The sequence below is a fragment of the Ailuropoda melanoleuca genome, chromosome 1 (assembly GCF_002007445.2).
Source record: "Ailuropoda melanoleuca isolate Jingjing chromosome 1, ASM200744v2, whole genome shotgun sequence".
Lineage (NCBI taxonomy): Eukaryota > Metazoa > Chordata > Mammalia > Carnivora > Ursidae > Ailuropoda > Ailuropoda melanoleuca.
In genome coordinates this window covers 165,339,959-165,352,048 of record NC_048218.1, presented here as the reverse complement: position 1 = coordinate 165,352,048, position 12,090 = coordinate 165,339,959, and the positions used below count along the sequence as shown (strand labels likewise).

Here is a 12,090-nt window from a genome sequence, read left to right as displayed (position 1 = left end):
AGACTAAACATTTAGTAAATCCGTATAGTTCCAGTTAAGTCAGCATTCCCATTGTAAAATGCCAGAGTTATAATTTTTCATTCATCATTTTCTTACATTCCAAAATGAGTGTCATTGTTGTGTTTAGTAAAAGAATACCAATATTTATTTTAAACATTTCTTTAAACAGATTCTCAGTGGAGGGTAGAGCTCACTAATGCTGTGCAGCTGGGTTTGGGGGCTTTAAAACTGGTTGTCGTCTGCATACCAAGTCCTCTGCAAGTACTCAGCCGCAGAGAGCAAAATCCCACTTGACAAGAAATCTGTAGATATAGATTGATTCAATAGGATGCCATGTTTGCTTTGGACCTGCCGTGATCTACCTGGGAAATTTTTCCTGTGATACATTTATTAAAAAGTTTCTAAATACGTATTTGCACGGTGTTTTCTTCTGGAAACATCTGTGTAAGGAATCTTTAACTTATTCATTTCCAAAAGGGAATTTTTAAAATGGAGAAACACAGCAATTGTGTAAGCAAATCAGAGAAAAGGTATGGACATAATACATTTAGAATGAACACTCACTTCTGGCTGAATTTCCATTCATTCTGATGTCGGTGCAGATAGACAACGTGATTATTATCCTAACCAGAATTCAGAATCCGAATCTCATTCTGAAGTCCGTAAATTAAACCTACAATCAGTCTTTTTAGTGAAACCTGTCATGGGAGGAGTTGGGTATTGGCTTTTCTTCTTTTTCTTTCTGTCGAGCCTGTGTTGAACCTTTGGCCTTACCCCAAGTGTATGGGTGGTATATGGTTTAAAATTGATATATTAATGTTGAATTTTTATTGTCACAGTTTCTGTTCGTGCTCCTTTCAAACCTTTCATTTATTTGTTTCTGAACCTTGGATATCTCATAAAAATGTCACCATTGTGGTTGAACATTAAGCACCTTCCCATTTTGCCCTGGGCCGTTGAAATAAATTTGGACCAGGTGCTTTGCTCGTAATGGAGCCTCTTGAAGTGCTCTGATAATGAGCCGGGAGCGGAAGCTGTCAGCCTTCAGCTGGCTTGAAGAATGCAATTAGAGCAGTTTTAATACTGCAGAGGGACCCCATCCAATCAAGGCCATTTGAGTTAAACCAAGTCTAGAATCCTAAACATGTACGTTTAAGCACGTGAGCTTTGTCTCTGCACTGAGTATAGGGAGAAGGCATTCCTCTGCAATGGATCCATTTTGAGTCAAAGAGGAAAAAAAAGCTCCAAATGCCAGTGGAAGTTCTCTATCTCTCATCCGTCCCGTTATGTTATTGTGACCTTATTTATGGTCTGATGTCACCGCGCTCAGGATAGCTAGTATCAAATTAAGTTTCAAATTAGTCAAGTACTTAGCAAGACCACTTAGCTCAACTTTTGTTTAACAGCAAAAAAAAAAAAAAAAAATTGGATTCCCCAAGATATCCATGAATATGGGGAGTGGTAAAATAAAGTATCCTCACTATAGGAAGCCATTAAAAAGAACGATATTGTCTATTATATATTATTGAGTAAATTCATTTACAGAACAGTATGGATAGCATAATTCTGTTTGGGAGGAAAAAAACCAGCCAATTATAATATACATTTATTGGTGCATAGAAAAAATCTAGAAGAACACCCAAATCAATAAGGGGGAGAAGGGTTGGGAAGGTACGTTAAGATTTTGACTTTCTCTATGTATGTATTTTTAAGTTATTTTCTCATTTATTTAACCAATAATTTTTATATTCTTGGGATAGCTCAGTTCTGTGACTTACTGTAAGTAAATAAATGAGTTTCTGTGGAGCGGAAGGTTCTGTGAGGGAGAAGTCCCCGTTTCTGTTACTGCCTGAGATGCTGGGTTACGGTGATAAGAGAAGTTATTTACCAAGTGAGAGCTTTACATTTGTCATTTCAAATACTCATTCCTCCACAGGTGCTCACTTGACACCTGAAGACACACAGGTTTGGGGAGAGTCCATGATTTGCCAGGCCACAAGTCTGAGGTGTCAGGATTTGAACCCAGATCAGCCCGGCTCCAAAGACTGTATGCTCTTAACCCTCACTCCTCCCTGCCTGGTTTCTGAGAAGAGTTCTTTAAAAGCAGATTTTATTTCCAGGGTCACATTTTCCCTTCACATTTGATTTCTTTTCAAATGAAGACCTACTTCAGGGATAGATGTTATTGTATGGCAGTTTTGTTATTAAGTAAGTATTGTTCGGTAGTATTGTTTCTTAAAAACACTTGAACAGTCATTAAAAAGTCATTCTGGGCCCATGGGACTCACAGTGGATACGCCAGTGAGTGGAAGCCTTTGTCCAAAAATGATGCCGTTTATAATAACGGTAATTTCACACAGTGTGCGAGGTGGACGATGTCCTCATTAATAGGAAATAGTATGCATAATAGAAAGATAACAGTAATTATCTAAGTATTCTTTTATAAGCGCCTGATTGCTGAACAGTAGCTTACCTAGTCATTTCTTCTAGCATATTTATTATTTAATAAGCCATGAATCTTTTGTAGTCCGTACAAATATGAAGCTTATTCCATAGGCTAGAAATCTCTCTTTGTGTGTGTATGTAGGTGTATATATACCATATATGTATTTCCATTTCTTTTTTTTTTTTTCCAATCCAATCCATTTTTAAGCCCTACAAACTTTGGAATTATTCCTTTGAAAGAAATAATTACTCCAAGACCTAAAGTATAATGGCAGTTTCCAGGGGCTAGGGGGAATAGGGGGGTTATTGTTTAATGGGAATAGGGTTTCGGTTTACGAGATGAAGAGAGTCTTGGAGCTGGGTGGTGGAGATGTTTGTGCAGCATTGTGAATGTATTTTAGTATCACTAAACTGTACGCTTAAAAATGGTTAAGATGGTCAATTTTATGTTTTGTGTATTTTACCACAATAAAAAACATTGGGGAAAAAATTACTAAATTTAGCCACAAGTGAGCCTCATCCAGTGAACTAACGTTTAATGGCCCTTCTTTTGACATCGTGACACTGACTTGTTAACTTATCTGGGGCAAAGTAATGTATCTAGGCCAAATAATTTAAACATCCTCTCCCAGAACCTGAAAAAAATAGCACTGCATAGGTAAACATGAGGCACTTTGAAATTCTGCAGTGACTCCTGTATAATACCATTACTTAGCTATATTTTTATGAAGCATAGAAAGTGATAGAATACATTGGAGGGGAAAAGCCTCACCTCTGATCTTTTTAACTGAAGAAAACTGTCCTTTTTGAGCATCTTTTCCAACTTAGTTGATTGAGTTTATTTGGTGTTTACGATTTCTTTCTAATTGTGATTATTTTATCTTATTATGTGTTGCACCTTGTCAACCCCTTTGAACACCCAGGTTGCCTCTGAACCTGCTCTCCCTTTGTGGCAGAGAAGAATTCACAAATCCAGGGGCTTCTGAACGTGGAAGGTTAGTTCCTTTGAAACCAGCCCCAGCCCAGCAGTCACAGTCACCCCTCCTGGGGTTGCCAGGCAGGGAGAATGATGCAGACATGAAGTCAGGGGCGTAAACAGGTCTGTTCAGCATGACGAGGCGTGAGGATTCGGTGTTCCTCAAAACAGAGTAGACGGTGGTGGTTTTCAGTGCCCCTTGTAAAATGGTTCACTGTGGGGGGACCAGCGCTTTAGGCAAAACCATTAAGAGACTGAGCCCAACTAAACTGCTTTGATTGAAAATGAAAAATAAAGCAAAATGCAAAGATTCAGGCTCAAAGAGTCAGGTGGGGCGACTGTGCGTGACTTGGATTTGCAAACGTTGGGCATTGCTGTGTTGCAGGGGTGGGTGTGGGGCAGCCCAAAGTCACCACACCGCGGGGCACCTCTGAGGACTGACCCTCCATCTCAGAAATGAACCCGCATATATGAAAGAGCCCTCCAACTAACAGCCACGCTGGGATGGGGTGGAGGGTGGGAGGTCCGGATGCCTGGCCCCCAGCCAGGCTCTGGCAGGGCTAAGCTGTGTGTATATAACGTCTGTGGACACTGGTTGCTCGTTTAGAAACTTAGGGGATCAAACAGATCCTCTCTAACCCCTGCGAGTGAATCTAGAAAACAGCAGTGTTGGATTTTGTGTGAAAGAGAGATTGTGGGTCACATATTCCCCCCTCCCCGCCCCCCGCCGACACTCATACACCAACAGCTAATGTTAATTATAACAGTCCTATCTTCGTACTGGGACAGAGCTACGGTTTCTTTTCCCCCGAGGTTGGGAAGGCGTGGGCAACAAGGTGAGAAAGGTTGTCTGTTTTTCCTAAATATAATTTTCTATCTGTCATTCACACAGTGTAATTGCCATTTTAGCTTTAAAAAGAAATATGTATCCAGAGAAAAGTCTGGGAGGTGTATGCATGTGCATATAAACTAGTTTCAAAAAATTAAAATCGTAATACACGCACGTGATAAGACAATTTAAATGGTACAAAGTAATGTAGGTTCATCCTCCCGTGATCCCCTAACCCATTCCAACTTAGACAGCTGCTGTTCGGTGTTTATATCTTTGCTTCTAAAACATTGCCCATAGGTTTTCTGCAGGGTGGAAGGGAACTGAATGAAGAGTGATTTATATTTTCTTTGTTTTGTTTTTTTTTTTCATTTTCTCATTTCTACAGTTATTTCTAGGCTTTTTTTTTTTTAAGTTACATGCAAAAATTTGTATGTCTGGGGATATTTATCTCAAAGGTGAAGCAATGCCAATTTGCATTGAAGACCAGATTTTGGGAGTTGTTTTATGCTATTTAATCATGGAGTTGCATATAGTCACATCCATAAGGAAATATGGTAACAATTATTTTAAACGAACTATATTCTTCGACTTGAACAGATTAAATTCTATAGTGGGCTCATGCCATCTCTTTAATTGCATTAATTATTTATTACATACTCCCAAGCATACAGTTCAGTTGGTCTGGGGGAAGTTGATTATAGCAGTTTGTTTCAAGTCAGTTTTACACCCTGGGTTGACAACGTTATCACACTTTCTCGCTGAAATGAAAGAGCTGAGATGGTGCTCCAGGGCAGTTGTAACAGATGCAAGGTAAAGGTGCAAACGGTGTTTGAAGTGTCTCCACCATATCTGCAGTGGGACTCAGTTTGTGCAAGCAATAGGTACTCCTTCATGCATCTCCTCGGAAGGTCTTCGTCTTGGCAGATTTTAGAACCGAAGACGTATTTGAAGCAGGTACTGTGTCTTCTCCTGATTTCAGGCTGTAATGTTAAGGTTATAGGATTACTGATTTCTTCTTTAACATGTTCTGTCTTCTGACAAGAACAAAAGTTAAAATCAGCTCCTTTTTATTGTTGGTAGTTTTGTTCCGTACTTTTAGAATAAGAACTACTAAGAGCCTATTAGGACACCGTGCCGTGTGAGCCCTTGCAGCAGCCCGCCTCTCCTCCTGAAACCGTCGGTCATAATGCAAATCGAAAGCAGCTTCCTCTGCAAATGTGCGCTTTTTCTGATCACAGATGTGCCCTTCCATGCTGCCTGTTGTTGTCAACCATGCGTATTTTTGTCATCACCTCCAAACCCTTTAATCAGCTCTAAGTGCCGTCGCTGGATGGAAGGTCCATCTGGGGGGCTGTATGTGGGTGGCAAATTGTAAGTGAAAGGTTCGGCAGAAATCTTGGCAGGTTGGGAGCTGGGTTAAAAATACATTTATGGAAAGTATTCACATTTGTGTATTAATACATTTATTGAAAAACCAAAAACCTTTCCAAATGGTCCTGTTTTACGTTGAATTGTAAAAGTTTGGGAGGAAGATGGAAGATTAAAGTTTCTTTGCAGGACAGTTGAGGTAGGATTTTTAGAATTTGAGCTTAGCAATGAAACTGTAGACTCTCCCAGCTGTGGTTGACAGAGATGTATCAGCTAAAGGCATTGGATCTTCGTCCTGGTCGTAAGAGCTAAAAAGAAGTATGCTGTGTGGGGCGCCTGGGTGCCTCAGTCGGTTGAGCTCTGTCAGCTCAGGTCATGATCTCAGGGTCGTGGGATCGAGCCCTGAGTTTGGCTCCGTGCTCAGTGGGGAGTCTGCTTGAGATTCTCTCTCTGCCTCTCCCCCTGCCCACTTACGAGCATGTGCTCTCTCTCTCTCAAAAATAAGTAAATAAATCTTAAAAAAAAAAAAAAAAGCAGAAGTATGCTGTGATTTGAACTTCTCAGAACATTTTGGGGGCTTCCCTGCACCTCGTACCACGCTCCGAGTCTCCTTGGTGTCAGGCCTCTCCTATGCCCTCGACTCGGTTTTAGAGGTCGCTTGGAACCTGTTGGTGTCACAGTACATTGCTTGCTGACAGTGAGGATATTTCATTGCTTACAGGGGGTCTGGCTCTTCACACGGTGGGAAAACCAACCAATTCTATATTAGACAGCTGCATTTACCACGTAGGAATTCTCCGTTCATCTCACTTTTAGCTGGCAGCCAGTTCTGGTTAGGATGCCTGCTGGTCTCGGCCCTGTTCCCACAAAGGTTTTCACAGCCTTCCTTCTGCTCCGTCGGACTTCTTGGGCGTCAGCTGTGTGCGTGCAGTATGCGAGTGGGTGTACAAAGATGAATAGAAACCCAGGGCTATGCCCTTGAGGAGCTCATGCTTTAATAAGGGGTTTGGGATGACCTTAGTGCTCCAGGACACTGTAAGAAATCAGCATTGTACTTACGAAATTTTCGACTTTGTGGATGGCTGTTGTGGAGAGAATCTGGTATCTTCCCGTTGCTTCCACACTCCGTTCTGGCCCTCCACACTCTTCGAATGCCAGAGCCTCCTCTAACCAGACAAGAGCAACAACGGGCTGGGAGGAAAAAGGGGCTTGTTCTGAACTGTAAGAAAGGCCGGGTGATTTGGGGCACTGTGTTCGGACCCACTGCCGCCGCCAGCCTGCCCAGGGGCTCGCCGCGGGGCAGAATCACACAGGAGCCTTGCGGCGACTGGAGGGTGGAAAATTTTGCAAAAACATCTGTTCTGTTTGGATGCTCCAAATATTTTCAAAACCATTGGCTTAGCCAAAGCTCATATTTCATAAAACCTTTGCAAATATCTACGGTTTTTCTTCTTTTCCACATGGACATGGAAGCAAAGGAGAGGAAAAATGTGGCCACGTGTGTGTATTCAACTTTTCATTTCCAAGTGCTCGGCTTTCTCAGGCATGAACACCAGGGGGTCATTCTCCTGAGGTGTGCGGTGCCTCTAGACTTTTCTTTTTCGGAGAGATGACATGGGTCTTAAAGACAAAGGCCCCTAGATGCCATGCAGAGAGATGACAGTAATGATATCAAGCTGTAGTTTTCATTGCTTGAAAGTAAACGAAGAAAAAGGTTCACAGCTGTTTGAGGGTGAGGACCAATCAAGGACAGAGCCACAGAAAAGCTCCCCTTTCCTGGGATTACTGCCAGAGCTCAGCCCTCCACATCTGAGGAGACTGTTTCAAAGTACACTTTGCAGCGAGCAGGGAGGGGAAAGGCATCCGGGGAAGGTGGCGCGGGGGTGTCTGTAGGTGAGAAGACTCGGTGCTGGCTTCGCTCCAGGCCCGCGGGCCTCAGGCTTAGGTGTGCGCAAGCCCACGGACCAGACGGACTGGGCCAGTGGGGACTTCCTTGGGGACTAGCGTGAGTTTGTTAACATTTGAGGGGGTTGAGGTTTTGAGCCAACTAACTGTTGCACTCAGAACCCGGCGAGTGCTGTGAACCCGGCATCAAGCTGCCGCCCAGAGCAAAAACAGTGCCCAGCTCTAACGCCGAGGGCCTCTGCACGTGAGCACCAGTGAGCCAGCTGGGTTGAAAATAAGTTCATTTCCCTCTGTTTGTGTAGTTATGTACAAAAAGACGAAAACAATGCCTAGGAAAAGACCCCAGGGATTTAAATTGGAAATTAATTATAAGAACATGTCGCTTTGCTTGCCCTGATTGGTTTGAGTTTAGATGCGATCCAGACGCCCAGGACTCGGGCCCCTCCGTGGCGGCGTCATCAAAGGTGGGTCATCTGCAAGGTGGGTGGAACCGTGAAGTTTACAGTCTCCATAAGCCCTACGTCTGATAGGAGACACCGAGGCATAGTTTTATTTCCTCCGTGATTCCAATTCGGGCATGGAGAGAAGCTTTTTAGTATTTTGAATGTGATCCAGACACAGGAAACCAGGCCTCTTGGGCAGCAGGTCTCACCTTAGGTCCACGGCTCAGCCTTGCTCAACAAATCTGCTACACGTTCCTTTGTTTTCTAACACTAGTCAGCAGCCAGGGGGCTGGAGGACTAGGGGAGCTGAGACTCTTGTCCTCAAGGCTGTCTCTGGTGAAGTGGACAGTGGGTTGTGCCGTGTTTCATGTCACCTTAAAACAAGAAAAAAAAAATCCTTCCTCAGCTCCTCCAGGAAAAAAAAAATTTTTTAATTTAAAAAGTAAAAAAAACAACAACAACAAAAAAAACCCCAACAAGAAAAAACCCATGTGACACAAATGCCTAATTTATGTGCAGTACTCAGGTCTCCAGATTAAAAAATAACATAGTCATGAAGCATGGGTCTCCTTGTGAAAACAGCTGAGTGGTGAGTGATTTCAGTTTTCACAGGGAAAGATGAAGCAGGGAGAGGAGAGGAAAGGCCCTGAGCCTAGGAACCCAGAGAGCCTGGTTCTGTTCTCTGCTGTTGGTTCCGTTGCTGGGACTCTGTCCCGATGTCTGCCTTGTGCAGAGGGCAGGTTGGGGGGTGTTCAAGTTCTCCCTGCTCTGAGAATCTGTGAACGGAGGCCCGATTTCCAGAGCCCTGGGAACCTCTCAGAAATGGAGTCGATCCCATGGGACTGCCCCAGCAGAGGCCTTGATCACATTTTGTGCGACATTCATTCGTGAGAGGTTGCCATGATATCAGACAGCATTTTGAAACCATAGACAGGGATGACTCAGTTAATGGCCTGGGCCATCTGTCTTTGCTACCAGAGCCAGCTTCTCTGCAGTTCCAAGGAAAAATATGGGCAATCGTTAATACCCCAAAACGCTTTGGATGGTTTTAAACAGAATTGCCGACAGATTGTTTATCAATGACTCATGTTTTCTTTTTCTCTCCTTTTTTTTTTTTTTTAAAAGTGACATTTCTAAGTCCTGTTACTTCTGTGTTTTATGTTGCATGTATGGGTAGGTATCTTGAAACCTGAAATTGTCACCTCTGTGTTTTCTGTACTTAATCCTGCTCGTGAGAATTTCATGCGGCCCTGGTTAGAGTTGAGTTAAATCTCATTAATGGAATTGTAGCAGTCGGGCACTGGGATCACATTGGCAAGGTCTGTGGGGAAGTGTGCCTTAAGGCAATTTAGGAAAGATTTTATTAGTTAGGTAAATAGTATAATTAATATGACAAGAGGAATGTTTAACTTAAAGGAACTAATTCATTTTGCACACATCACAAAACTTAGAGTGTTCACTGATCAACTGCATGCCGGTTAGAGATCCTTCTTTTATTTTAATGGAAGAGCAGCTCATATTGTTTACCTCCTAGCCCAGTTTCTAGCATACTTGAAAGTCATACAGGTAGTTTGTCTTAAAAGTAGGTAACTCAGGAGAGGCAGAATGAGGCAGGGGAGGGACCGCTAGACCAGGAGACGGAGGCCAAAGCTGACCAGCAGGTGATTGTAAAGTTTGCAGATTGGGTAGAGCACCCATCCGCCCCTTCCAACCTTTTTCTACACTGAGATTTCACGAATTGACCCTGATTTCCCTACTTGATTCCAATTCATTGTTTGTCTGAGTGACCAAAACCCAATTTCCCTTCTTATTTTATTTTCTTTTTCCATTTTGTGAAGCTAAGGAGGAAACAAGAGAAGGTTTGCCTGACCCATTCTCCATCACCTGTCCTCCAGAGTTCCCCGGGAGGCAGTCATCCGATTACCTAATGCCTGGCATGGTATGGGCAGCCCCTGGTGAGAGGCTGGCTGGAGTCTCGGTGTGGAGGTCCCCAGGATTGTGGGGAGGCTGAGGTGTCCCCAGGGAAAGGGCAGGAGCAGCAAGGGATTCTTTCGGGGATGCGGGCATAGCTGCATTTGCCAACTGAGGGAGCGGTAGTCCACAAGGTTCAACAACCAGAAACAGCAGCGTTCAGTCCTGCTCGTGCCCCGCTCACCATCCCCTGGGAGCTTCCCTCCAGACAACACTAAAGTGGCAGGGAGACATTTTGAGTGATGGTTCTCCCTATTCAGTTTTGTTTGAACTCAGCCTTTTCTGCCTCCCTCTGCCACTGGCTGGGTAAATGATAAAGCTCGGCTTCATTTGCTGATGGGGACACAGACTCCAGCATTGTCTCCTCTGATTTCGTCCGGGTGTTTTCACGTAGCTGAGGATGGATGGCAGCCGCTTGTCAGAGGCCCTCACGCTCAAGGGTGAGGCAGGCGCCAAGGAGTTAACTGGCAGGAGTATTGGTCTGGAATGCGATCTGGAGCTGTGCCAAGATTCTGGAGGTACTTGCTGGTTCTCTTGGCTCTGGATGAGTGGAGGCATCATTTGGATGGATTCTGTAGGGTTTTTGGGGAAAGCCTCTTTTAAAAAGGCCATTCATCTCTTCAGGTCATAAAATGGAATCACAAACTGGTTTTCCCAATTAGAGTCTTAAAACAACAAGATTGAAATCAGTCAGCACGGCCATCCTCTGGAGAGTGTTGCGTGTATGCTCAGAGAGTCACAGCCCAAGAGCACAGGAGTCCTGCAGGACTGGAAGGGAGCCATCTTGGTCTGACATCTCCCATCATTAGTCGTGGATGCTTTCGCACTCCCAGCCCTGACCCGCCTGTGTCGGAGCCTTTCCAGCATTCTTTTAGCAAGTATCCAGTTTTGGAAATACCTCTGGTGAAATTCTGTAGCCTCGGATTTGTTTCTGGGACTGTTTGCGTCAGAATGCCACTGCAGCTAAGGTGTTAACACTTAGGTAATGTGCTAAGCAAGAGACTGAAACTGCCTGGGGATCATTTCCTCAGCATCTCTAAACCCTTAGTTCTTGGCAGAATAAAAACAAAAACAGAGATAGAAGAACTAGCATGTTCCATGCTGATGCTAGCAGTCCTCCCGTGGACATTTAACTGCACTCTTGGCAAGTGTACAGTCCATCTGGTCCAGTATTTTTGTCACCAGTAAAAATTTGCTTGATGGAGCTCAACTCTTTCCTTTCTGTCTTTTGTGTCAGATCTAAAAGGTATGTTGTTTGGAAAGAAAGAGAAAGAAAAAATACCCCCAGGCTGTATAGCTAACACAAAAATAAAACATGTTGTAGTTTTATTTTCTCTGCTTTTTTCCCCTTTAAAAAGAAGGACAAATAGGAGGACTTATAAAACACAATTTCTTAGGGAAAAAAAAGTCATGAGATGTTTTGGTGATTCTTCTTTTTCTTTCAGCTATCACATTAAACAGTTGTGATTTTACTAACCCAGTTAACAAGATTTTAAGAATTAAAACATCTTTGGTAATCTTTTTAACATAGTTGCAACATTTTTAAGTCATCTTGCACTGACTTAACAGCACGTGTTGGGACAGGATAGTGACATTTACAGTCTGCTCACTGGCAGGGGAGGTCTGGGAAACACTGTGCAATAAACAAAGTGTGTTTCTTCCATTCCCTCATTTCACCTTCCAGAATGCTCTCTTGAGGCACGTTCCCGGCTTCCCTCGCCCCTCCTCTACCTGGAGCTTTCTTTCACTCTGCTTATATTTGCAAGAATTCCAAGCTATGTCTCTGGTGTTCCCTTCTGGTCCCTCCTACTATTAAAAACAACCTCTCCAGAGTCTTATTCCCAGAGCATTCTAAGTCAGTGTTCAGGGATAAAGCCATCTGACTGATTCTTTGGCCGTTTTCAGCAAAACTACAATCGCTTTGTGGGTTATTACTGTCTGCCAGGCTCTCTGGGGTTCTGGAGGCCAAGGGACACAGTCATTTCCCTAAAAGAGCTTAACCTAAATGTAATTGAGATATGTTCCTTGAATGAGTTTAGGCCAGTGATCTATAAATGCCCTTCTGACTTCCAGACTCTTAGATCTGATGCATAGAACGAATAGAACGATTCTCTAATGGGACCATTTCAGATATCCCATTAGGCTGGTCA

At 43.5% G+C, this 12,090-nt stretch overlaps 1 protein-coding gene across 1 annotated transcript in view; it reads left to right on the top strand.

Moving 5' to 3' along the window:
- The first annotated feature begins 5,030 nt into the window (after window positions 1–5,030).
- JAZF1 (JAZF zinc finger 1) overlaps window positions 5,031–12,090 on the top strand; it is a 213,089-nt gene continuing 206,029 nt past the window's right edge. The window contains exons 1-2 of the mRNA XM_034644258.1: window positions 5,031–5,063; window positions 5,135–5,207. Coding sequence (XP_034500149.1) covers window positions 5,031–5,063; window positions 5,135–5,207 — 106 coding nt within the window. The remainder of the gene's footprint in view (window positions 5,064–5,134; window positions 5,208–12,090) is intronic.